The sequence below is a fragment of the Macaca nemestrina genome, chromosome 2 (genome assembly GCF_043159975.1).
Source record: "Macaca nemestrina isolate mMacNem1 chromosome 2, mMacNem.hap1, whole genome shotgun sequence".
In the NCBI taxonomy this organism is placed as follows: Eukaryota; Metazoa; Chordata; class Mammalia; order Primates; family Cercopithecidae; genus Macaca; species Macaca nemestrina.
In genome coordinates, this window is record NC_092126.1 from 14650838 (window position 1) to 14676934 (window position 26097).

At 39.1% G+C, this 26097-nt stretch overlaps 2 protein-coding genes and 1 non-coding gene across 7 annotated transcripts in view; 1 reads left to right on the plus strand and 2 right to left on the minus strand.

Annotated features, from left to right (window-relative positions):
* Nucleotides 1-26097, plus strand: part of LOC105470932 (upstream binding protein 1) — a 54916-nt gene that overhangs the window by 23243 nt on the left and 5576 nt on the right. For 2 of the 5 annotated variants that reach the window (XM_011723275.2, XM_011723277.3), the window contains exons 3-13: nucleotides 2846-2922; nucleotides 6685-6790; nucleotides 7826-7932; nucleotides 9921-10073; nucleotides 10175-10285; nucleotides 10724-10831; nucleotides 16882-16985; nucleotides 19034-19088; nucleotides 19773-19866; nucleotides 22889-22979; nucleotides 23744-23862. In XM_011723275.2, the coding sequence (XP_011721577.1) occupies nucleotides 2846-2922; nucleotides 6685-6790; nucleotides 7826-7932; nucleotides 9921-10073; nucleotides 10175-10285; nucleotides 10724-10831; nucleotides 16882-16985; nucleotides 19034-19088; nucleotides 19773-19866; nucleotides 22889-22979; nucleotides 23744-23862 (1125 nt within the window). Of the gene's footprint in view, nucleotides 1-2845; nucleotides 2923-6684; nucleotides 6791-7825; nucleotides 7933-9920; nucleotides 10074-10174; nucleotides 10286-10723; nucleotides 10832-16881; nucleotides 16986-19033; nucleotides 19089-19772; nucleotides 19867-22888; nucleotides 22980-23145; nucleotides 23280-23743; nucleotides 23863-26097 lie in introns of those variants that run through there. The other 3 variants (XM_011723276.2, XM_011723278.3, XR_011619568.1) reach the window with 2 other exon arrangements.
* LOC112424794 (U7 small nuclear RNA) lies at nucleotides 5535-5595 on the minus strand. The gene has a single exon (XR_003015733.1). It is a non-coding gene; the product is annotated as a U7 small nuclear RNA (small nuclear RNA).
* Nucleotides 15601-26097, minus strand: part of LOC105470931 (F-box and leucine rich repeat protein 2) — a 127624-nt gene continuing 117127 nt past the window's right edge. The window contains exon 16 of the transcript XR_980881.2: nucleotides 15601-16560. The gene's annotated coding sequence lies outside the window, so the exon portion shown is untranslated. The remainder of the gene's footprint in view (nucleotides 16561-26097) is intronic.

The window sequence follows — 26097 nt, forward strand, 5'->3', positions numbered from 1 at the left end:
ACAATCTCAGCTCACTGAAACCTCCGCCTCCCAGGTTCAAGCGATTCTCCTGCCTCAGCTTCCCAAGTAGCTGGGATTACAGGCATGCACCACCACACCCAGCTAATTTTTGTATTTTTAGTAGAGATGAGGTTTCTCCACGTTGGTCAGGTTGGTCTCAGACTCCCAACGTCAGGTGATCTGCCCACCTCAGGCTCCCAAAGTGCTGGGATTACAGGCGTGAGCCACTGTGCCCAGCCCATTTGTTCACAATTTTATAGGAGCTCTTTATGTACTGGGGAGATTAGCCCTTTATCTTGCAAATATTCCCTCTGTGACACTTTTTTTTTTTTTTTACTTGACCAATTAGAATCCGAGTCAAAGGGCATAGTACTTAATTTGTTGACAGGTGCAGCCACATTGCCTTTTAGAAAGACTTTTTAGTTTATATTCTGTACATTATTCAAGGTTATTTCTCCCCCATACTTGCCCACTTGATTTTTAGTTAAATACTTCTGCTTTTGTTTGTTTGTTTGTTTTTGAGATGGAGTCTCACTCTGTCGCCCAGGTTGGAGTGCAATGGCATGATCTCAGCTCACTGCAACCTCTGTCTCCTGGGTTCAAGCGATTCTCCTGCCTCAGCCTCCAGAGTAGCTGGGACTGCAGGCGCCTGCCACCACACCCGGCCAATTTTTTGTGTTTTTAGTAGAGATGGGATTTCACCGTGTTAGCCAGGATGGTCTCTATTTCCTGGCCTCATGGTTCGCCCGCCTCGGCCTCCCAAAGTGCTGGGATTACAGGCATGAGCCACCGGGCCCAGCCTAATTAAATACTTCTTATGGGCCGGGCGCGGTGGCTCACGCCTGTAATCCCAGCACTTTGGGAGGCCGAGGCGGGCGGATCACAAGGTCAGGAGATCGAGACCACGGTGAAACCCCGTCTCTACTAAAAATACAAAAAATTAGCTGGGCGCGGTTGTGGGCGCCTGTAGTCCCAGCTACTCGGGAGGCTGAGGCAGGAGAATGGCGTGAACCCGGGAGGCGGAGCTTGCAGTGAGCCGAGATCGCGCCACTGCACTCCAGCCTGGGCGACAGAGCGAGACTCCGTCTCAAAAAAAAAAAAAAAAATACTTCTTATGGCCAGGTGTGGTGGCTCACACCTGTAATCCCAGCACTTTGGGAGGCTGAGGCAGGTGGATCGCCTGAGGTCAGGAGTTCAAGATCTGCCTGGCCAACATGGCGAAACCCTGTCTCTACTAAAAAATAATACAAAAATTAGCTGGGCGTGATGGCGGGCACCTGTAATCTCAGCTACTCGGGAGTCCGAGGCAGGGAGAATTGCTTGAACCTGGGAGGCGGAGATTGCAGTGAGCCGAGATTGCGCCACTGCATTCCAACCTGGGCGACAGAGCGCAGCTCCCTGTCAAAATAAATAAATAAAAAATAATAAATATTTCTTATTGAGCTGATAATCAGCATAAACCTTTTGTTAATTTTTATTTCCTAAATTCTTGTGAGGTTGAGTGTAATTTTAAATATAAATGGTGTATTTTTCAAAAGTTTGTATTCTTCATTTTGAAAATTATTTCTTACTGTTTTCAGAATACAGATCCATTGTTAAATATACTGCATATATCTTCTTCCAATCTGTATCTTAGTTTAACTTTTTAAAGTCTCTTGCCATAAAGGTGTATTTTAGTGTTTCTCTATCTGTTGAATGAATGTAAGCAACTTTTCTTTGTAACAGACTGTATATATGTTGTTTTCCTTCACCAGCCTTGGAGTGATGTAGTTGTATTTTGATAATCCCTTGTTGAATTTTGATCCTATACTCTAGAATCCTTTATATATTTTTCTGTAAGCCCCCTGGGAGTATGGACAAGGTATTGGTAGTTATAAAGATTCTCAACTTCATGTGATACTATAAGCATTCTTTAATTTTTACTGATTTTCTGCATGCCAAATTATACTGTCATTTTTATTATTTAATAACATAATCCAGAAATCATTTTTTGTGGATTTGGAGTACATTATTAATTTTTTTGCAGCATTTTCCTAATTATCTAGATTGATGTGTGAATGTCTGTGTTTTCTAATGAACACTAAAAGTGGAAACAACCCAAATATCCATCAACTGATGAATGGATAAACAAAATTTGGTATGTTCTTTACACAATGGAATAGTATTAGGCAATAAAAAGGAATGAATATTATTTGACAATAAAAAGGACTGACACATACTACATATGGGTAAACCTTGAAAACATTATACTAAGTTTAAAAAGCAAGGCACAAATACCCACATATTGTATGATTCTGTTTATAAAAGTATCTAGAGTGGGCAAATCATAGAGACAGAAAGTAGATTGGTGATTGCTAGCAGTTGGCCGGGCCGGGGGTGGGAGGTGGGTGTGGGGGAGGGATTGGAAATGACTACTAATATAGGTTTCCTCTTAGGATGATGCAAATGTTCTAAAACTGGTAGTGGTGATGGTTGTACAACTCTGACTATACTGAAAACTAATGTATTACGTACTTTTTTAAAATGTGAATTTTATGGTATGTAAACTATGAGAAAAGCTGTTACAAAAATTAGTCTTAGGTAATGCAAGCATAATAAAAATTTAGTGTAAGAGAGTGGCAGATGAAGATAAATTGACAGAGAAACTCTTGTCTCCTGTAATAATGTAAGGACAGAAGGTTGGTGTGATTTTTCAGGGAAAAGAAGGATCAACCTGAATTTGCTTCTCTAGCAAGTTAACTATCATTGTGTAATGTATGTTCTGAGAAACATGCATTTTGAATTATGTTAAGCAAAGTGATGTTCTTTATAAGGATTGTTTTTTATACACAATTTCTTTAAATAGGTCAGTCTTACGAAATTCGGATGCTGGATAATCGGAAAATGGGTGATATGCCTGAGATCAGTGGAAAATTAGTAAAGGTAAGGACAGTCCATTTTAATTCCCAAATGGATATTGCTGTGATTGAATGAGTTTTTGTTTTAAAAAAATTAATTTCACTTCAATAATTGTTGTATTACAACTTTTTAACTTTTTGAGCTATATTTTGTTTATTCACCTGTAAAATGGGAATTATAGCCATTATTGGGTAGAGTAATTGTGAAAGACCCTTGGAAATCAAGGAACAATAGAAAAGTTAGTTGCAGTTATGGGGTAAAAAACTCACCACCACAACAAAAAACTATAAGCCTCTCTAAAAGTAAAAGATAATATGGGGAAGAATGTCAGTGTTGGCATAAAACTTTAAAAAATCCTTTACCTTGTAAAATTTCATTTAAAAAATTGAAATCTCTGTTCACCCTACCCATGTATCTGAATTAAGATGTCAGTCATCCTAGATGTAGGAGGCATAGCTGTTTTCCAGCTAACCTGTTCTTTTAGGATATATCTTCAGAACCATCCCTGCCCCCAGCCCCTCCTCGCCTGTATCCATCATACATCATGGCTAGTTATAAATTCCATAGCATTACAGGGCAGGGTTAATGAAAGAATCTTAATTGGGGAAAGGTGAAACCTCATGTGACTACGTGTTAGCAAGAGACAAGTTCTCTTGATCCTTCCATCTCCCCACAGAGTGGCATGTCAGGGCCCAGGTGCTGCTGGGCCCTCAGTGTGGAGGGGCATCCTATTGGAAAGACACTGCCCTCTGTGGATCTGCCTTTTTGGTGGGTAAACATGGGAAGGGCAGCCTTGTGGTGGGAATTGGATTCAGGCAATCTAAATTTGGTGTGTTAACTAATGTGGCATGTCTGGGAAAGCCAGCTGCCCAGTACCTGGAGGGCACCTGGAAGGTTACTTGAGGATCAAATGATAGGTTACCAAAGGTGCTTTGGAACTTCTTGAATGTGCAGAACATATTCAGCAGTGTGCTTTCTCTGATTGTTCTGTTTTTGTCTTTCTTTGTTCTGTGTGGTTTTTTTTTTTTTTTCTTTTTGTCTTATTGTTAGGGCCTCATCACATGTAAGATGCTGGGTTTTTTTTGTTTGTTTGTTTAAATGTATCAGTGTAAAAGAGTTGGAAAGTTGTTTTAATTGTAAACTCCATAATAAAATTTAGTAGGATTTGATGGGCCCTATATTGAGGTCTTTAAAACTGGATCCAAAAATGTTAGAACAATTTTTAAAATATTTTATTATGGTAAAATTTGAACATACCCAGAAGTAAAGAAAATGGTACAATGAATCCACATATATCCATCATATGGTGGTATATAATAAATATATCTGGTATATATCATGAGTTCTTATAAGTTCTCCTGCCAACTTCAACATGCTCCACAATTTACCAGTCTTGTTTCATCTATTCCCCCTTGTGCTTTTTTTGTGTATGCTGGATTATAGAATTTACTAATTCGTAATTTTAACTCAGTTCCTCATTCATGACCATTCAGTGTTCTGAGGAAAATATAACAAACTTTGACATCCAGACCAAATGCCAAAATTCAGTGTCCATCAAGGCATTGAAGAAAATCAATTCTGAAACAATTGTCTTTGTCATTTATCAGTGGAGACAGGCTGGCTTTCCAGGGCAGTTCCCTGAATAGGTGGTAGGATTTAGGAATAATTACTCTGATAGGTGATACCTAATGCTTAAAATATTTTGGCAAGCTGGTTGAAATACCTGTCAGATTAACTTGGAATAGCAGGGTTAAGTTGTATAACTGCTTTTAAGTTCAACTTCCTTGTATTTACTTGCAAATTAAAACATGTAAAAACATTTAATACATAAAATTAGTGCAAGTAAATAAAGGGAAAAGTGATACCTCATTATGACATAATGAACTACTGTTAGTAACAAAACCATTAACTTATAAATGCACAATAAATGTTTCGCTGACACAACACTAGTTAAGTGTTAGTATACTAGACAAGTATATTCCACTTATTCTGAAGGCATCAGTATCTAAATATTTAGCTCACTGATTGAAAAGAGTTAATTTTTAAAGCACTTTACATTGGCTTCATCTTTGATAAGCCAGCTGCATGATTTTTGGTGGATGTGCCAGGCATTCAGTTATATTCTGTAAGCTTGTCTGGGATTAAGAGCTACTGTCTGCTGCTATCAAAGACTGCAGGATGAATTTCTTGGAAATCACATCCTTTTTTTAGCTAGAGAGTCCCTAAAATATGCTTTAAACTTCTAGAGTTTTATTTACTGGCCCTAGGATCTTCGACTATGCTACTTAAATCTTGGGGGGAACCTTAGGGATCAAGTGATAGGTTTGCAGAGGTGCTTTGGAACTTCTTGAATGTGCTGAACATATTTAGCAATGTGCTTTCTCTGATTGTTCTGTTTTCGTCTTTTTTTGTTCTGTTTTTTTCTTTCAGTCTTATTGTTAGGGCCCCATCACATGTTGCTAGTTCTGAAAATGTAGTCAATCTCCTTTTAGGGAGAACTTTCAGATAATGAGATTTTTCTCCCCGTTTCATTTAAGAAGTTCCTTTCCTCTCTCCCTCCCTTCTCCCTCTCTTTTTCTCTCCCTTCTTCCCTTCCTTTTCTTTCCTTCCTTTTTTCCTTTCCATTCTTTTTTGGGTAGGGTTTTCTGGTAGAAACTGGAAAACCTGCTAGACAAATTTTAAAAGAGCTATACAATGCTAGAATTTTTCTTACATATCTTGTAATTTCCTAACTTTGATCCTCCTTTTATCTTCTTTAGTATTTTAGTCTGACCTAGAATGGGGCTTAGTAAAGCTCTGAAGTCTAATATCTGTATTCTCATACTGTTATCATCTGAGTATGTGTATTTAGTATGGTTCTCACCGAATATGGAACAATTAGAATTGTGATATTTTCTGTGCTGTACTTTTGTCTGGAGACAAGCTGGCTAGCAAATGTGAACCGCTGGCACTGGTGTCTTAGGGGCCACCACTAGCCTACGCACCATCACTATGAGAGCTTTGCTGTGGTCAGGTGTGAAGTGGGTGCTGGGTAATGGGTTGGGCAGGCCCTGCAGGTGTGGGTGCAGGTGAGGAAGATGGGCATGGAATAAAGCAGCCACTGAGCCCTATAAATTTCTCCCACATTGGCCTCTTTTTTAAACTATCTCAAAGAAAAAAATTGCTACTTTTAATTGGCTACTGGGACTACAGGTGCCCACCACCACGCCCGGCTAATTTTTTATGTTTTTAGTAGAGACAAGGTTTTACCATGTTAGCCAGGATGGTCTCGATCTCCTGACCTCCTGATCTGCCCTCCTCGGTCTCCCAAAGTGTTGGGATTACAGGCATGAGCCACCACACCCAGCCAAAAAAACTCAATTGTTAACTGTTATTTTAAATTAACAAAGTTTTACCATTGTGCCTGGGTTTCTCTGTCTCTGTCTTTTCATTTTTAATAACTCCTGTATGCATCTGGTATTTTCTTTATAGGAATATAATTCTTGCTCATTAATTTTAGTGGGAAGAACCTTAATTTTGAATTGTAATAACAAATTATTTTATCAAATCAATACGTAAGTTACCATTTTATTTATAATTTTAATTTCTGAGTTATAATTCTTTGCACCAAGTAATTGTACCGTAATCCAGGTATCCAAGGGCAAAAGAGTTCACTTATGGAATGTTTAAAACAGAATCTGGTTGTGTATGTTCTACTGCTATGGGTTAACACATAAGAAGTAGAAATGGTCCTGCATTTTAGCTGGAGCAGTTTAAAAGTACTCATTTTCCCCACTTATTCCACAGAGCATCATAAGGGTTGTATTCCATGACAGACGGCTACAATATACAGAGCATCAACAACTTGAAGGATGGAAGTGGAATCGCCCAGGAGACAGACTTCTTGATTTAGGTACAGGCAGTGATCAAAAGACCATGGAGATGAGGGCATTGTTTAGCTATGCCCAGTAATGTGTTATGTGGGCATCATGAATTACTTGTGTGGGGAAAGTTTTGGTGTTTGTGGATTTTATGTCTTGTCTTTTTTTTTTTTTTTTTTGAGACAGAGCCTTGCTCTCTCACCCAGGATGAAGTGCAGTGGCACGATCTTGGCTCACTGCAGCCTCCACCTCCCGTCTTCAAGTGATTTTCCTGCCTTAGCCTCCCGAGTAGCTGGGATTGCAGGCATGTGCCACCATGCCTGGCTAGGATCTTGTGTCTTTAGAGTTGTTTTCCATATATACATACACACACATATATATATGTATGCATGTATACATTTTTTTCTTTTTATTTTTTTCCCATCCTTGTATTATAAAGAACCGAGAGAGTTGTTGTATAGTTAAAGAGTCAAGTAACTTTTTGGTGCTAAACTAATGTGAACCTGGAATTCTACGATTTTGAAACCATTTAATTGTAAACTGGTACCATCTTTTCTTTTTTTTTTTTTGAGATGGAGTTTTGCTCTGTCACCCAGGCTGGAGTGCAGTGGCATGATCTTGACTCACTGCAACCTCTACCTCCTGGGTTCAAGCGATTCTTGTGCCTCAGCCTTTTGAGTAGCTGGGACTACAGGCATGTGCCACTGCATCCGGCTAATTTTTGTATTTTTAGTAGAGATGGGGTTTCACCATGTTGGCCAGGCTGATACCAAACTCCTGAGCTCAGGTGATCCGCCTGCCTTGGCCTCCCAAAGTGCTGGGATTACAGGCGTGAGCCATCGCGCTCAGCCTTATCATATTCTTAAAAAAATGAAATACAAACCATGGTAGGGGAAACTATGATACTTGTTTAGGGTAGGTTTCCATGTTGAGGAAGTTGATCATGGAGACCATTGAAGGACAGAGTTCAAAGCAGTTACAATTATTTCATTAGAATATAATAGGTTGTAAGTTTTTAAGTTATTTAAAGTGGATGAGTTTTTATGTAACTTCTTTTTAAAACATAGATATTCCAATGTCTGTGGGAATAATTGACACAAGGACAAATCCAAGCCAGTTAAATGCGGTTGAATTTCTGTGGGACCCAGCAAAACGCACCTCTGCTTTCATTCAGGTTTGGATTTTTACATTATTAGAAGCATACTAACCTAGTTGTTTAGGTCATGGCAGGATTGAATTTTTGATACAGTATCATTTCCTTGAAATGCCTATTTGTAAACTATGTTGTAGTGTCTTTCTATATAGATAGTTAGGTTTAATCTAGTAAGTTCATCCTATTTTAAACTAACATATATGAAGACATTCTATGATATGGAAAGCATTATTCAAATGTTATTTTTACCACTAGTAGTCCCAATAATGAAAATGTCTGTTTTTCATGAGATGTGTTTCTCTTGAACAAAAGTTGCCATTTAAGAGGATACAATTGAAAAAAGATTGAGGTTTTAAAATTCCTTCAAGCATTATTTTAAAAACATTCTAATACTGAAAAATTCAAACCTCTACAAATAGGATAATAATGATGATTAATTGTCCATGTAACTGTCACCTGGCTTTAGCAGTTTTTTGTAGTTTCTTCCCCCTTTTATTGTTGGAGCACTGTTTTTTGTTTGTTTGTTTGTTTTTTGAGATGGAGTCTCATTCTGTCATCCAGGCTGGAATACAGTGGCTTGATCTTGGCTCACTGCAATCTCTGCCTCCCAGATTCAAGCGATTCTTATCTCTCAGCCTACCGAGTAGCTGGGATTACAGGTGTGCACCACAATGCCTGACTGATTTTTGTATTTTTAGTAGAGATGGGGGTTTCACCATGTTGGTCAGACTGGTCTTGAGCTCCTGACCTCAAGTGATCCGCCTGCCTTGTCCTCCTAAAGTGCTGGGATTACAGGTGTGAGCCACCATGCCCAGCCTGTTAGAGTACTTTAAAGCAAGTTTCAGACATACTATTTCATCCATAAATATCATGTCTCTAAGAGATGATTTTTTAAAAGTAACTATAATATCATTATTCTGTATTTTAAAAAAATAGTAATTCTAATACCCAGAATGTTCAAATTTGTATGTGGTGAAATTTAAACTACCAGGTAGGTAATATATACAAGAGGAAAACCACTTACTGGCTGACCAGCCTACACAAGCTATGCTTTGCATGAACTGTAAAAAATAACTTGTATTTTGCCTTTTGGTATTCTACCAATATTATTCTCCATCAGTTAAATCACTGGGGGCATGGTTTATATCAGCCAAATATTGATATAAACTCATACTGTTGGTGTTTGTCTATAAGGCAACTAGTTATGTAGTAAATCAGACTGATACAAGACCTGGCTTTACATCTCAGGTTGTATTGTCATATTGCAGAGATCAGTTTTAATAGTGAGTCATTAGAAGAGGGGATGTGTAGCAGTCAGAAATGACCAAGGTCTTGCTGTTAACTCTGTGTGAAACCCTAAGGATGTCATCCAGGTGGGTATTAGGAGACAGGGCAGGAGTGGTAGAAGGATGAGTATTGCCGTCTGGATCCTGAATAGTCTTTGAAGAGTTGACCAAAGAGTTTAGATGGATACAGAATACTATGGGTAGTGGGCTTTCTGGACTATGAAATTTCCCCAGGCAAAGTATCACAAATTAGTGTCTGTAGGAACGGCAGTAAGATAGTTGGCTGGGTAGAGCAGGGCTAATGGCAGTAGAGGACAAACAACAGAAGCTCTAAATGATGAGGTGAAGATTGCTGTGGATTGAACAGGGCTTAGGACCCTGGGTCTGAGATTAGCAGACAGTCCCAGGTGGAGGTGGGCAGTATACATAGGAAGCTACTGTAGTGTTGTACCCCTGATTGGAGTCAAGTCCTGCATTAGAGGAGAGGCATTGTGATGGGCAAGAGCTCAGAAAGTCTGGAGAGGCTCAGCTGGATTTGTGAGAGGGAAGCCATATCTTAAAAACAATTAGAGAGGTTCATAGATAATTTGGCTAGTATGTGTGATGAGTTTATTTTAAAGGATCTTGAATTTATAGTGGTGTCAGGTCACTCAAGAGGGAACAAAATAGAAAAATAACCAGTGGTAGGTCTTTGAATCCATTTCAGCCTGAATCGTTTTATAGGTACACTGCATCAGCACAGAATTTACTCCACGGAAGCACGGAGGTGAAAAGGGAGTGCCCTTTAGGATCCAGGTTGACACATTTAAGCAGAACGAAAACGGGGAATACACAGATCATCTACACTCAGCTAGCTGCCAAATCAAAGTTTTTAAGGTAAGAGAGAGAACCCGGTTTTCCGTAATTAAGGCTCAGTTTTGCCTATAAAGCTGTGTGTCTGCAACCTGATGGATGAAATAGTATACTTTGTTTTTAAGCCTAAAGGTGCAGACAGGAAACAAAAAACTGACCGAGAGAAGATGGAGAAGAGAACAGCTCATGAAAAAGAAAAGTATCAGCCGTCCTATGATACCACAATCCTCACAGAGGTAATGTAGTGCAGCATTTGGTTTTGGAAGAGAAGCAAAGGTTGCATATTAGTCTATTTCCAAGATGAGTTTTGCTACAAAAGGGTTGGGGAAGATTGGGTGGCAGTTTGACACGTTATTGTTTGTGAAATTTGTGGGGAAAATGTTTAAATTTGGGGATTTTGTTAGACTGTTTCCTGGGTGGGATCTTAAATGAAGATGCTGAAATCCCAATGAGGTCTTAGAAACAGACCTTAAAAACTTTGAAGTTGGCAAGAGACTTAAGTTGGGGCCTAGAAAGTCCAATTTTTGTCACTGCTGGGGTTTTGCATTTTCTTTAACTTTGAATCCTGTTAGTCATACATTTGTTTAATTGGACTGAAGAGACATGAAACAGGGTGTTAGATCTTTCTTTGTATAATGAAAAGACATTGATCCCAATCTTTGGTGTTTGTCCAGATGAGGCTTGAGCCTATAATTGAAGATGCAGTTGAACATGAGCAGAAAAAGTCCAGCAAGCGGACTTTGCCAGCAGACTACGGTGATTCTCTGGCAAAGCGAGGCAGTGTAAGGGACTTCTGCTTCTCTTTTCATTGTGCAAGAAACCTTGTGCAGTGTTAGATATAGGACCAACTTCCACCGCAAAGTAAAGCCAAAATTGTTTTTGATGTCCATGTCTTGATTTAATTTGCTTTTGTTTAGACTTCCTGCTTCTGTTTGTTCCTCACTGAGGAAAATTTCCTAAATCTAACACTTTAAAACAAAGCAAAAAACAATGTTGACCATATTGGGTGGTTTTGGAGGGAAAAAAAGACACTCAGAGATGTGTATTCCCTCCCTGACTCCTTCCCTTCCTCCTTCCCTCCCTCTCTCTCCTCCACACACATACCTCCTTCAAGAGCACTGAAATTAATTGAAAATACTTTCTTTAGTAAATTAGCTATTATTTTTGTGTAACTGAAAAGGGTCTTGCTTTCTCATATGTATACTTGATAAGAAAATTTCGTGGACAGTTAGATGATGGCAGCAAGCTTGACATTAACACGTGCAGTTCTTTGTCACATTTTTCTGCATGTAGCATAAAAATGTGTGTCTGTCTATGCTTCTAAAAGCCTGTTTGGCAGCACTGGTAGAAGAAAAAAACTGATGGGATTCATGTTTCTTCTTGGCACTTGCATTGCGAATTAATGCTTCGGGCCAAAGTAGTGTACCTTGCTACACTTAGACCTGGGTCCCCCTCAATATGCAGTCAGGGTCATCTGGTTGAATATGTGGTTTGTCCGGTTAAGTATAGCAAATCTTTATTTTATGACATGACTCTTCATCTATTAGTCCACAAAGGATGATCCTGCTTTGCAAACTTAGATCAGCTACATACCTTCAGTAAATGTAAACACAGAACATTAAAGAATCATTTAAAATAATTGTCATCATATGTATTCATGACTGCTGTATTCACTGTTGCAGTCTTTGCACTATTAAAGTGCCAGAGGATTTTTCACTCTTACACATATCACAATTACTGTGGTTAAATGTAGACTTTGAATGTTACTGTCACAAGCACTATCACAAGAAACTCATTTCCAATTATAGTATTGAATAAAAATGTTTTAGTGCTTCTCTATGCAATGAAATTGAAATTGTACTCATCCTAGTGCCACTGGAAGCGCACATTACATTTTCTTTAACTGGGCTTTTTTTAAAAAAAAAAAAATCGAATCAAAGATTGTTAAAACAGCTGTATATTCTTTCCTAAAACACCCACCACAGCAATTTTGTTTTTATCCTTTTCTGATTTCCCAGCTGAAGACCCACCAATGGTTCTTAGTAAACTTCTTTGTGCGGGGGGATTCTGGTAACTCACTTTTCCTCTCCTGTTATAAACCATTTAACTAGTAAAGAAGTGGGTTCTGGTAATTCCTAAATAAAAGAAATTCATTATAGCCCAGATGTAATCTGAAGATGGGAAAACTGTTGGTAAATTCTTAATGATTCTTAACTCAAGTCTGAAGTATGCAAAACGTCAGCAGTTCACTGGCCTGGGATTTCACATCTTCGTCGTGTATTGCTTGCTGCCCTGGCTGTATTTGATTTTGTTCAGATGCTTCTAGGGGTGGTTAGAGCTCATTTTGAAAACCTGTTTTTAAAAAAGCAGGGTATAGATTGATCCCTTAAAAAAGAAAGTTTGCAGAATTTCATGTTTCTTCAAATTTCTACAAAGGAAGGCCAACGTTTCATAGAGTTTTTGTCTTGTTACAGTTGGCTTTCAGTAAAAAGGGATATCCAGATTTACTGTTAGAGTCGAAAAGATGCCGAATGAAATGGTCCCACACTGAATAGTCACTACTGGTTACCAGGAGATGCTGTACAATAAAACTCTTAGTGTGTCTGTTGGTCTTCATCTCTGAGCTGTATATGATTGGCTCAAATGATGACTGCCAATTTCTACAGCCTAAAATGGGTGATCATTCTTTACCTGGGGAGGGACTGTGTTCATGGTGTACTGAAACCATAACTATGAGCGCAGGCCAGGCATTGCTGGCACCATTATGAATTACAGACTATCTTCAGGAGCATAGGCACTGCACCATTGCTTGCTTTTCGAATGTTAGAAGAATCTAAATACCTAAAAGCAAATTTTTATGGAGTTTTGGTAAACTTGGTGTTTCTACATTACTCTGCCATGCTAACTTGAAGCTTTTTGATGACTTCATTTCTTCAAATGGCTGGCAATAATTACCAAAAGTTTAGAGAGACTTGATACTTTTAATATTAAATGGTTTACATTATTTATATGTGCATGTTATGCTGTGTTATATTTTACGTGTGGAGGGGATGTTGCAGCAGGAAAATCTTTCAGATAGTAGAGGTGAGGCGACAGTGTGTGATGCCCATGATTAGATTTGCTAGTCAGCTCACAGGGTCTTGGGTTTATCAAACAGTGTAAACTGAGGAGGTGATACTTTGTAAGATGGAAAGAAAAACAAGGGTCTAGTTTTTTGTTTTGGTTTTTTTTTTTTTTTTTTTTTTTTTTGAGATGGGCTTTTGCTGTGTTGCCAAGGCTGGCCTCCAACTCCTCAAGCAGTCTTCCTGCCTCAGACCTCTGAGTAGTTGGACCACAGGTGTGTGTGTGCCATCTCACCTGGCTTAAAAGGCCGTACTTTTAAAAGAATGGGCATTGTTGTGTAAAATGTATTTTATAGCAAAGTTGGTATGCCATGCAATAAGTTTATTCAAAGCTCTCCAGCTAAATTAGATTTCTTTTTTGAAAGTTGACTGGTAATAGAACTAATAAGTCTGCAGTCATTTTTCTTATTTTTAAGGGGATAAATAATTGGGTAGTTGAGATTATTTTCCATGTATCCATTGCTTTTGATGGATGTCAGACAAGCGTTTCAAGCCCCTGTAACCATTGGTGAGACTTAATTTCTGCCCTCAGTGTGCTTCACAGTTTCTTAGCTCCATTACACCAGTGGTCTTGACACTTACCTACTCAAAATAATTTTAAAATTTTTTTAGAGACAGTGTCTTGCCTAGTCATCTGGGCCTGGAGTGCAGTAGTGTGATCAAAGTTCACTGCAGCCTCAAACTCCTTAGCTCAAGTGATGCTTCCATCTCAGCCTCCTGAGTAGCTAGGCCTACAGGCACACACTACCATGCCTGAGTACTTTTTAAATTTTATTTTTGTTGAGACAGGTTGCTGTGTTCCTCAGGCTGATCTCCAACTCCTGGCCTCAGAATGATACTCCCACCTTGGCCTCCGAAAGTGCTGGGATTATAGGCATGAGCCATCATGCCTGGCCTCAAAAGAATTTTGAGAAAGGATACTCTTGCACCTTTCCAGATTGACATCTGAAAGTTTTCATCATAAAATTTCTCATCATAAATTTAAATAGCTGCAAAGGAAGCAATGTTCTGGCATGGTGGCGATTTGTATTTACAATTTAAGATAAAATTGTAACATTACTCTTGAGGTGCATCCTGTGGAATCTAAATGCCATAGCAGTTTGACCACTGCTATTGTTCATTCAAAAAATTCATTAAATCCAAAATTTTACTCTTTTCTTCCTTCTTGGTCTCATGTTTCTAATTCACTCCCTTTAAATTTTATCTTAATATGACATAGTTTTATGCCTGAAAATCTTTAGAAATTTTTTTCTTATTTATTTTTATTTTTTCTTCCTGAGGCTTCAGATGACCAAACTGAAATTTTTAAATGATCACCCCAAAAAAATTACCTTTCAACAAATTTACATAAATTGAAATTTAATTTTTAAAATTTGCTATGACCATAGCGTCTTAACTCGGTCAAGATATTTAAAACTTATTAGTACCAATTTATCAAAACAACAAATCCTACAGATTTTGATGAAAATTTATTAAATGTAAAAATAGAAATATTATTGGAAGTGCATCTTGAATGATGAGACAGAGTAGAATTAACTTCTAGAATTTTATAGATATGAGAAATTTTGTTTTTTCTTTCAGCAATGCCATTTAGGTCCTGGAAGTCCTTTTGAATCATCTGTCAAAAATCCCAGGGACATTTTTGTGTGATCTACTAGATTATTTCAATATATGTCAGTTGACAATAGGGCCTCCTGAATTATTTTGATAGCAAATAGTTGAAAATCACCTTTTTTTTTTTTTGAGAAGGAGTCTCGCTCTGTCGCCCAGGCTGGAGTGCAGTGGCCAGATCTCAGCTCACTGCAAGCTCCGCCTCCCGGGTTTATGCCATTCTCCTGCCTCAGCCTCCGGAGTAGCTGGGACTACAGGCACCTGCCACCTCGCCCGGCTAGTTTTTTCTATTTTTTAGTAGAGACGGGGTTTCACCGGATTAGCCAGGATGGTCTCGATCTCCTGACCTTGTGATCCACCCGTCTCGGCCTCCCAAAGTGCTGGGATTACAGGCTTGAGCCACCGCGCCCGGCCTGAAAATCACCTTATTTACAGAAAAACTTAGTCATTGGAGTTATGTACTTTTCTTTTTTTCAAGATGGGGGTCTCACTGTGTTATCCAAGTGGGAGTGCAGTGGTGCAGTCATGGCTCACTGCAGCCTCCCCTTCCCGGATTCAAGTGATTCTCCTGTCTCAGACTCCCAAGTAGCTGTGACTACAGGTGTGCACCACCACACCTGGCTATTTTTTTTTTTTTTTTAAATCCTAGTGTCTTTAGCTTGGCTTTGAGAGAGTCTTTCTTCATTTTATTTATTTATTTATTTATTTATTTTTTATTATTTTTGAGATGGAATCTCACTCTGTCACCCAGGCGGGAGTGCAATGGCATGTTCTCAGCTCACTGCAACCTCCACCTCCCGGGTTCAAGCGATTCTCCTGCCTCAGCCTCCCGAGTAGCTGGGATTACAGGCGTGCGCCACTATGCCCAACTAAGTTTTTGTATTTTCAGTAGAGATGGGGTTTCACCATGTTAGCCAGAATGGTCTCAATCTCCTGACCTTGTGATCCACCTGCTTCAGCCTCCCAGAGTGTTGGGATTACAGGCGTGAGCCACTGCGCCCAGCCTCATGTTTATTTTATTGTTTTTATTTTTTGATAGAAACAGGGTCTCACTATGTTGCCCAAGCTGGTCTTGAACTCAAGCTATCCTGAGCTATCCTGGGCTGCTGCCTTGGCCTCCCAAAGTGCTGGGATTAAGGGTATGAGTCACCATGTCCAGCCTGGGAAAGTCTTAAACCCCAAGGCTATGGTTAGATGTGATGCCTTTCTTGTGTAAAATGAGAGAAGGATGATTATGAAAGGGGACCCTTGAAACTGAGTCCTCAGATCCATTGGTTTTTAGAAAGAATACCTGTACAGTGAAATCACATCATGTGATGTCTATATGTCAAGTTTGAAGACTTCTATTTGAGATTACCCTGGCATGCTTAGCATGCTTTTGACTTTGACTTTTTCAACTCTCCTAATTGTAATAGTTCATGTATCTCCGTGTCTTTGTTCTGTTTCTGGTCAGAATTTTGCCTGGAGCTGAAAAATACTAAAGTTTACCATAACACTTCCAGAAAATATAAAACAGAGAGCGAGAGAGAGAGGCAGTACTGTACACAGTTGATGTATTTTGATGCTCGGCCTGTCTGGTCTGTCTTGAGGATTATTACTCTTTAGAGGTATCAAAGAAGCAAATGGGTACTGGTGAGGCTGCTCATTGGGGAAGAGGGCAAAAGGAGCACTAGTTAGGTCAGAGCCATGTTTCAGGTCACCATGTGATGTCAGATGTTGCTTATAAATTCTTTCTTGTCTTCGCCATTCTTAAATCTTGATAGGTGCCTGTTGGGAAACTGATAAAGAGGATACTGGTAAAGAGGGAGGAGAAAGCTCTTGAAAGCAAATTATACTTAAGCATATATTTTAAATGCCTTTATAAATTTTTGCTGCTGTCATCACTTTAGGTCTTTAATCAGTGTCTAGACGCACACAGCAGGTAAAACTTTTCTTTGCCACACAGAAGTAAATTTGACATGTGTCTGTGAGGTTGCTTGATAAATGTCAGCTGTCTCGCATTTTATAATCTTGCATTTGGCTAGTGAGTGAATTACAAAAATATTTCTTCCACATATTTTAAAAGCATATCATTAATTTATTTCTGTTTCTGTCCTTAGTGTTCTCCGTGGCCCGATGCCCCCACAGCCTATGTGAATAACAGCCCTTCCCCAGCGCCCACTTTCACCTCCCCACAGCAGAGCACTTGCAGTGTCCCAGACAGGTATCTGGTTTGCGTAATCATGTGCCTTCATTTCCCCATCTCTCCATGTACAGCAGCCTTTTGTTTATATTGTACCTGAAGGAAATAGTAAGGGGAAATAGCCTGTATCTCAGTGGCAGAGGACAATCATTGTCTTTTCTTCGCCTACCAGCCTTTTTTACTCCAAGCCCCTTGTGCCTTACATAGTCACAACTATGGTAATTGTAGACAAGGGGCCATTTTCAAGATATAGCCAAGATACATTCTTTGTGAGATTAAAGACAACATTAATAGTGTCTATAGGTAAAGAGAGAATGACAAAGTCAGTTTGTTACTAAGTTCATTCTCTTGTCTATAATGCTTATATCAAATGGGTTATTTTCTGCAGTATTTCTTTTCTCTCCCAATAGATACACTATTTTTTTAATTGAATCTTTAAGGGAAGACCTTTCTGTTTCTACAGATTTGCTGTGGTTTTAGAAATGGAAATGGTGGACTCTTTATTCTGTTATCCAGCCTTGACTGGCAAGAGTTTAGAGTGAGCTTGGGGTGGGAGCAGGAGACTGCATTTAGGCATCTTGAAGGTGCAGTGGTACCCCATGGAGGCTTTCCATTCCAGGGCTTTGCTGCAGAACTGATGCAGAATAGTTCACATCAGAAGTTCCCTATTTTTTAGGAAGTTTCTTGTTGGGGAGGAAAATTATGAAAGCTAAGACCACAAAGGAAAAGGTTCTCAGGTCATGCTGGCAAGGTCTGATGAGAAAGCAAGCAAAAATGTGCTCTCCCTCTGAGGAGATGGATAAACTGAGAAGGCAGCTTGGTGTCATGTAGGCTATTATGCTTTAAGAGTAGAAAAATACGCTTGGACTCAGCAACTTAGAGGAGTGACCAGAGGACCAGTAGGTTACTATTTCTGAGGGCTTAGAATAGTTTCCTCGTCAGTCCAGTCTGAATAATCTTAGAAAATGATTATGGCTTTAAAGGTGAGCTGTAAGTTTATGTACTCACTAGTAGGCTGGAGAACTCACTGTGTTCCCAGCACTGTTCTAAGTATTCCGATACATTAGTGACCAAACAGACAGACCCCCGTATGAAGGAGCTTAAGTTCTTATGGGTAGAAAGGATATAAGTAATCAAGATAATAAACCTAAGCAATTGAGGCACGGGGGCTAAGAAAGGAGTTGGTGCTCAAGAGCCAGAAGGTAGCCCTATTCCCTGTGGAGTTTTCATTTCATTTTACTTAGAAGCACAAGGATAGTGGTACAGGTTAATTTCTTTTGTTCTCTTGAAATTCACCCTCATCAATCTTGGATATATGTATTACTTAAAGGAGTATAATTTTATATTTTTGCTTAGGATCATTATACTATTTCTTGTAGCTCTTTTTTTTTTTTTTTTGCAATTATTTTCAACTGTTTATCTAATTTGATGTTTCGTATTTTTTCCCCCTAACTTTAAAAAATTAATGTGTAGGCCGGGCGTGGTGGCTCACGCCTGTAATCCCAGCACTTTGGGAGGCCAAGGCGGGTGGATCACAAGGTCAGGAGATCAAGACCATCCTGGTTAACACAGCAAAACCCCGTCTCTACTAAAAATACAAAAAAATTAGCCGGGCGCGGTGGCGGGCGCCTGTAGTCCCAGCTACTCGGGACGCTGAGGCAGGAGAATGGCGTGAACCTGAGAGGCGGAGCTTGCAGTGAGCTGAGATCCCGCCACTGCACTCTAGCCTGGGCGACAAAGCGAGACTCTGTCTCAAAAAAAATTAATGTGTATCCTTCATTTTCCTTGGCATCCCCGAAGATAGTTGGGGAAGCCTTTTTGTTTCACAAAACTTGAATTTCTTACTAGAACAGATGAAGAAGGCACAAATTAAGACACAGTCTTCTGTGTCTTATTTCGTCGTCATATCCACACCCTAAGCTGTTGTGCTTGCATTTTTGTTGCAAACTTTCATAGCTCTCTCCCACTGTTGCCTTACTTGAAATTTGCATAAACAGCTTTTAATGCCTTGATTAAAACATATATGCATTAGAAAAATCATAATTTCCTGCTTTCTCCTTTCTCCCCAGCAATTCTTCTTCCCCAAATCATCAGGGAGATGGAGCTTCACAGGCCTCTGGTGAAGTAAGTATCTTTCTACTAAAAACTATCTGATGCTTTCAGGGTCCTACATTTTAAAGTTTTGTTTTTTTGTGCAAATTTATGGAGTAGGTGAGAAGTTTTGTTACATGTATATAATGTGTGGTAATCAAGTCAGGATATTTAGGGTGTCCATCACCTCAGTACATTTTTTTAGGTATAGTCATCCTACTCTGCTATCAAATATTGAATTTACTCTTCTATTTTATTGTATGTTTGTTTGTACCCTTTAATCCAGTTCTTCTCATCCTGTCTCTTATCCCTCACCCATTCTTCCCAGTTTCTGTTACCTATTTTTCCACTATCTTACCTCTACCTTCATGTGTTCAAATTTTTTAGCTCACTTATAAGTGAGAATATAAGTCTTTCTGTGCCTGGCTTATTTCACTTAAGACAATGAAGTGTTCATGTTGTCCATGTTGCTGCAAAAGATGATTTCATTAGCAGCTGCATGATTTTTCTCTTTTTTTTATGGCTGAATAGCATCCCATTGTGTATCATGTTTAAGTTTCTGACAAGGGCCTGCGTCATTATTTGGATTGTTGGAGTCAGACTCATGCTCTTTTTGGGTGTTTTTTACTTCAAACTCCGAGGCTTTCTGTGTCAATTGTTTAAGTGTTCTCAGTTTGAATGGTTCCTTTTATTTATGTTCATTTTCATTGTTAATAGCAAATTCAGCCTTCAGCTACGATCCAGGAGACGCAACAATGGCTGCTGAAAAACAGATTCTCTTCCTACACAAGACTGTTCTCTAATTTTTCAGGTATGTGTATGTGTGTGTGTATCTGTGCATGAGAATGTTTTGTTTTTGTTTCTGTGCTTTTATTAACTTTATATTTTTAAAATTTTGAAGTTGCAAAGAAAAATGCACAGAAAAGTTCTTTATATCTATCCCCCAATAGGAATATCTCGTATTTTTATTATATGCTATTAAAGCCAGGCAATTGACATTGGTTCAGTCAACAGTTTTACCAGACTTATGTGCCCTCATTTGTGTGTACGTGTATATAGATTTACATGATTTTTTTGACTTTATTTTGAAATGATTTTTGTTTTACAGTAAGTTACAGAGCTAGTACAGTGATGTTTTGGTGTACTCTTCACTCCATTTCTCACATAATTATAGTACAGTAGCAAAACCAGGAAATTGCCATTGGCACAATGTATGTTATGGTATAGATTTTTGTAACCACCACCACAGTTAAGATACAGAATTATGCCATCACTGCAAGGATCTCCCTCCTGCTACCCCTTTAGAATCACACCGACACCCTTCCCCTACCATCCCTAATCCTTGGCAACCACTTTATATTCTGTCTCTATAATTTTGTCATTTTGAGAAATGTTATATAAATGCAATCATATAGTACATAACCTTTTGAGATTGGCTTTTTTTCAGTAGCATAATGGCCACCTAAGTTGTTGTGTGTATCAGTAGTTTAATCCTTTTTATTGCTAAGTAGTGTTTCATAGTCTGAATGTACTCAGTTATCGTTTTTATATACTTATGTGTAAGTTTTTTTTTCTTGCACAGTAAGCTAAGCGAATGTTAAGAAGGAATTTTAAAAGCTATCAAGCACTGCTTCTCCAGGTAGTGCTACAGGAAACCTGTTTAGAGGGACAGTAATAGATACTGCCAGGTGGGGCAGAGGTAGCATTTCCCAGATATATTTGGCTCTGGGAGTCTTTTCCAACGTGACCACCTAGTAACATGTCCTGGCCAAACATGCTGAGAAGTGCTGGATCACAGTAAAGTGGTAGGTAGCTTTCCTTCACCTGCAGTGCAGTAGGGCCATTAAAACACAACTTTGTGAATCCCTTTAAGAGGACAGAACTTGTGTGTGCACACACTCAGCCTGAAGAAAAGCTTGATTTTGCAAAGAACATGGTTTCTTACTATGCCACGTATTGTAATGTTTGTGCAATGAGTAGGTATTCCCGTGTAGTTCTTTGTCTCTTTAAAATTATAAAGTTCCAGGTGGAAGTCATTTGCTAGCTGGGGACTACATTTTTATATGATTAAGTAAAGCCTTTTATGTGTGAAAAACTAAAAATTGTAAAATTTCAGGGTGGGGGAGCTGGGGTTTGTCTTGCACTGTTGTATGGAAGGCAGATGAAAAGCATAGCACATAGAAAAAGCGCCGACGTTTGGAACTGAGGGAGGCCCCACGTTACTCCTGTTATATCAGGCAGATCCATGTTTCTATCTGGTGAGTTTTAAGCCCTTTTCGCTGTAAGCAGTGATCACATGGTGCGGCCTTCTGCCTTTTCCTTTTCCTGGGGGCTTCTTCCAAGAAAGTGGGTGAGGAGCTAGCCATGGTACGCTCTTGGCACACCTCTTGAGTCAGAGCACTGACAGTAGCACGGTGAGGAGGGCAGTGAGTCTTCTTGCTGTGATCCTTGTGGGCATTCACATTTCAGGATGGGTTGTACATGCAGTTACCTGTCCAGTTCTCCGTATGGGTTAAGGGTGTGCACACACATACACAGTACTCTCTGGTCACAACTGTGAGGTGCATGTAGTAAGCCCCAGTGGAGAGATGAAAGAGAGCCTCTCTGCCTACCTGACTCTATAAAATGACTCTAATAATGCTCTTGTCTCATGGGAGATATGCTTCTCTGATCTTGTTTTACAGACTAGAAATTTAGTAGGCTTTCGCATTTGAGCCTTTAAAAAATAGAAAGATGACTTCATTATCTTCTTACATATGTAAGTGGCTATTTATCATATGGAAATCAAGCCTTCATCCCAAAGTGCATCTTAATTCCCCCAATAAACTGTATCCTAGCTGTTAGAGAATAAAACAAAAGATTATGGATAAATTCAGACATTAAAAAGTAGAGAGAATATGATTAACTCCCATGCAGCCATCTCCTAGCTTCAAAAACTACCAGCATTTGGTCAGTTTTGCTCTCCATTATTTCCTGTCCTGCCCTCTGTTGTATTTCAGAGCAAATCCTAGATGCTGTATCATTTATGCTTGAAATACTGAGTAGTAGTTCATGGTGTCTATGTACTCAGGTATGGCTTCCATATACTTACGTGTAAGTTTTTTTTCTTCTATAGTAAGCGAAGGAAGTGTTTAGATAGAATTTTTAAAAGTGTCAAACACTGCTTCTCTAGGTGGTGCTATAGGAAACCTGTATAGAGAGACATTTACACTTGTAAATGATGTTGTAAGTAGGATGTGCTTGGGGGAAATCTTAGGGTATAATGTGTGATTCTCTGCCATTCTTCTGTTAAAAGGCTGCTGTGACAGTTGTTTATGTTATAGAATGTTTGACTTTACATTGCACGTTTCAGTATAAAGAGGCCCAGTCCTAGTTCGGCTACCAACTCTTACAGACTTTAGGCAAGTCCCACAAACTCTGGACTTCATTTCCTTTTTTGTGAAATTAAAGATTGATCGGCCTGGGTGATCTCAGGGTTTGTTTCTATGGGCTGGGTCAGAATCATGTTTCTTCACGTAGCCACAACCCAGTCACTAAATAAGGTAGATGAGTGAAATCTTGTATTGGGAAGAGTTCTTTAGGCCCGACACTCATTGATTTGATTCATCGGCCTCTGGACTTCTAAGCTCCTTCTTGGATACAGGACATGGAAAAGCCAGCATTTTCCTTGGCTCTGAAGGACAGGTGTCTGTCTTTTTGTATTGTTCATGTATATGTGTATATTCAGGATATCTATCATTATTTTGAAGGACATTGGACTGCATGAAGACAGATGCCTGTAAAGCAGTTCTGTTCTTTTTCCATTTGAGAAAAATATTTTTGCTCTTTTCTAGGTGCCGACTTATTAAAACTGACAAAGGAGGATTTAGTTCAAATTTGTGGTGCAGCCGATGGAATTCGGCTCTATAATTCACTGAAGTCAAGGTAAAATACTGTGAACTGTTTTGCTTGAAATAAGAATGTACCTTTCTTCGCGTGGGGAATTTGGGCAGAATGTGTTTCCACGCTAGGTTGGCATGTGTGCCTGTGTGCGCCATCGAGCATTGGCAGCATTGTGCTCACAAGAAGACTGTTTTGTGTACACCTTCAGGGCAGGCCCAGATATGATGCAGGCACTGATGAGGGCAGAGGTAGACTGTAAGACTGGTAGAAATGCACATGGGCAGTACTGATTTCTTGAAGACGACTGGGTTTGTTGCCAAGAAAACAAAACTTCTAATTTAGGTGAGCTATACAGAATCTATGGTTTTCAAGGTCATGACTATTACTAAACAGTTATTAAAAATGTAAACTAATTGTGAATTAAAATGACAGAAACTGTAAATTGTGCTGGCTTGTAAGAACCATTTACTATCATTGCTCTTTCTATACTTGTGGTGTGAGAATTCCATTAAAATTGAATCTTACTGATTTTTAATTTGCTGACTTAATCTTGAAACTTAAATTTACCAGCATCTGACAGACCATCTCAATGGTTTAGAGTCTGGATCATCATATTAGACCACCTGTGATAGTTGGTGTGAGGTGTGTGGTTTTTATATTTTTATTAGTAAATTATTTTGTATAATGAAATAACATTATAAAGTTCTCATAAGGAAATAGAACTTAGATTCCTTTAGTTGTCACATTTGTACATGTGTAAGGCAGCTTTCTGTCCCAGGCTCATCAGTGGCATCTTCTGATTGCAGGTCAGTTAGGCCTCGTTTAACCATCTATGTCTGCCGGGAGCAGCCAAGCAGCACGGTGCTGCAAGGGCAGCAGCAAGCTGCAAGCAGTGCAAGCGAGAATGGCAGTGGGGCACCCTATGGTAGGTATTGAGGGTATCTCGATTCTGTCACTTCTGAAACTGTCAAGACAGAAATGGGAAGGACTTGATTGAGCAGGCTTTGGAGAACTCTTGCTGTGTTAGGAATGCCAAGTTGCTCATGAAGGAGCCTTGCTAGCAATGAGAGGTGGCAGCTCTAGGGCCAAGTCCTTGGGAGAAGAGGAAACTGGCATTCTTTCTCAGTTATTACAGCCACACTTAGGGTCTCTTTTTCATGTGGCCCTTCATGCTGGAAATATGTAACAAGTGGAAAACCTAGCTTGAATGCATTGAGATCTTTCTGGCTTTTATTTTTTTTATTTTTATTTTTTTGTCAGATTTACTGAAATGATGAATGTAACACTGGCAGCTTAACAAAAAAAGCAGGAGGGTTTTTCTTTCCTTTTTTTTTTTTTTTCCCATTTTCCTGACTAGGGATGGGCAAAACTCTTAGAGCATAACATATGTGCAACAGTGCATGCATGTAATAGTCCTAAGCGTGTGGACTTGTCATGACAAGTGTTCGGCCAGCACTGTGCACCTTGTGTGTGGCGAGTCTGATGCCGTATCTTTATGTCATTGTAAATAATACCAGACAGTATGTTATCTCTGGAGGGCTTCTCATCCTGAGCGTTAATTGTATGGTATAGTGCTAGGACAGAGATAAAAATCTTGGCCTCTCCCTCTTCTCGCCTTTAAATACAGCCCTTAAGCATTTTAAAAGGCATATATTTTCTCATTTGTAGTATTGATATATGTTAATATTTCCTTCTTTCCATACTCTGAAGTAGAACAAAGGCAACACGCTCAGAACTTTTCAAAAAAAGATGTGTTAATGGCATTCAGAGATGCAGTTATTTGCCCTAATAATAGATAGAACTCTGAAAAATATTTTGTGATTTGAATTTTACTGAAAAATTGGAAGGATAGCATCACTACTCTGAACTTTTTTGTATTTGGTATCATTTTGACTTCAGAAGCTCTGAATTTTGAGATTATACAGATTCTTAAAAGGATAAAAATTTAAAGGGGCTCTCCATGTATCATCAAGAGCTTATACATCACTTACATATGGCCAAGATTATAATATTTTGGAAGGTGTGTCCTCAGACATGAGTGTTTGTGGAGGGATGTGGGGAAATATTGGATATTTTCCCATAATCAGCAGACTTCTTCTGTAAAAAAAAGGTCAGGTAGTAAGTATTTCCATCTCTTTAGACCATATATAGGGTCTTTCACATTCAACTCTGGTTGTAGTGCTAAAATAGCCATAGACAATATGTAAATTGTAGATAAGGCTGTTTCAGTAAAACTTTATTTAAAAAAAAAAAAAAGTGGAGGGCAGGAATTGGCCCATATGGACTGTGGTTTGGTGACACCTTCTCTAGATCATTTCTATAGTCTTACTATAATTTTAGTTCCAACTTCTAAGTTTTATGTAATGGAAAATTCTGGGTTTCTATACTTACAAACCCCTTGTTTGGGGAAGCAAAGTTCTCCGTAATGATATTCCTGAGCCATGTCTGGCTTTAATCAGTAACTGAGCAGGACCTACAAGAGTGAGACTCACTACAGATGTACACTCTGCAGATATCTGCTGATAAGTTCTATGTAGCAAAAATGCAGAACACTGGATGGAATGTGGCTGGGGCTTTCTGTAAGGAAGCATCACATTTTATTGTTTGTATTCTTAGCTTTTCATGTAGCATCTTTTATATTATTTAAAATTTTTTGTGGGGGGAGGGGCATAAACAGATAGCTTTTATTCCTTAGGATAAATTCCTAATAGTAGGATTACTGGATCAAAAACTGTGATGCTTAACTGGGCGTGATGGCTCATGCCTGTAATCCCAGCACTTTGGGAGGCCTAGCTGGTTAGACTGCATGAGCCCAGGAGTTAAGACTGCTTCAGCAACATGATGAAACCCTGTCTCTACAAATAATAATAATAATAATAATAAAATCAGCCAGGCATGGTGGCATGTGCCCCCACCATAGTCCCAGCTACTTAGGAGGCTGAGGTGGGGAGGATTGCTTGAGCCTGGGAGGCAGAGACTATCGTGAGCTGTGATTGTGCCACCGCCTCCAGCCTGGGCAACAGAGAAGGACGCTGTCTCAAAAAAAGGAACGAAAAGAACGTGACTCTTTTAGGGTTCTTTTTGTATATTGCTAGGAATACATGAAGTATATATTATTTTTAAAAACAGCTTTCTTCAGGCATAATTTACATACCATAAA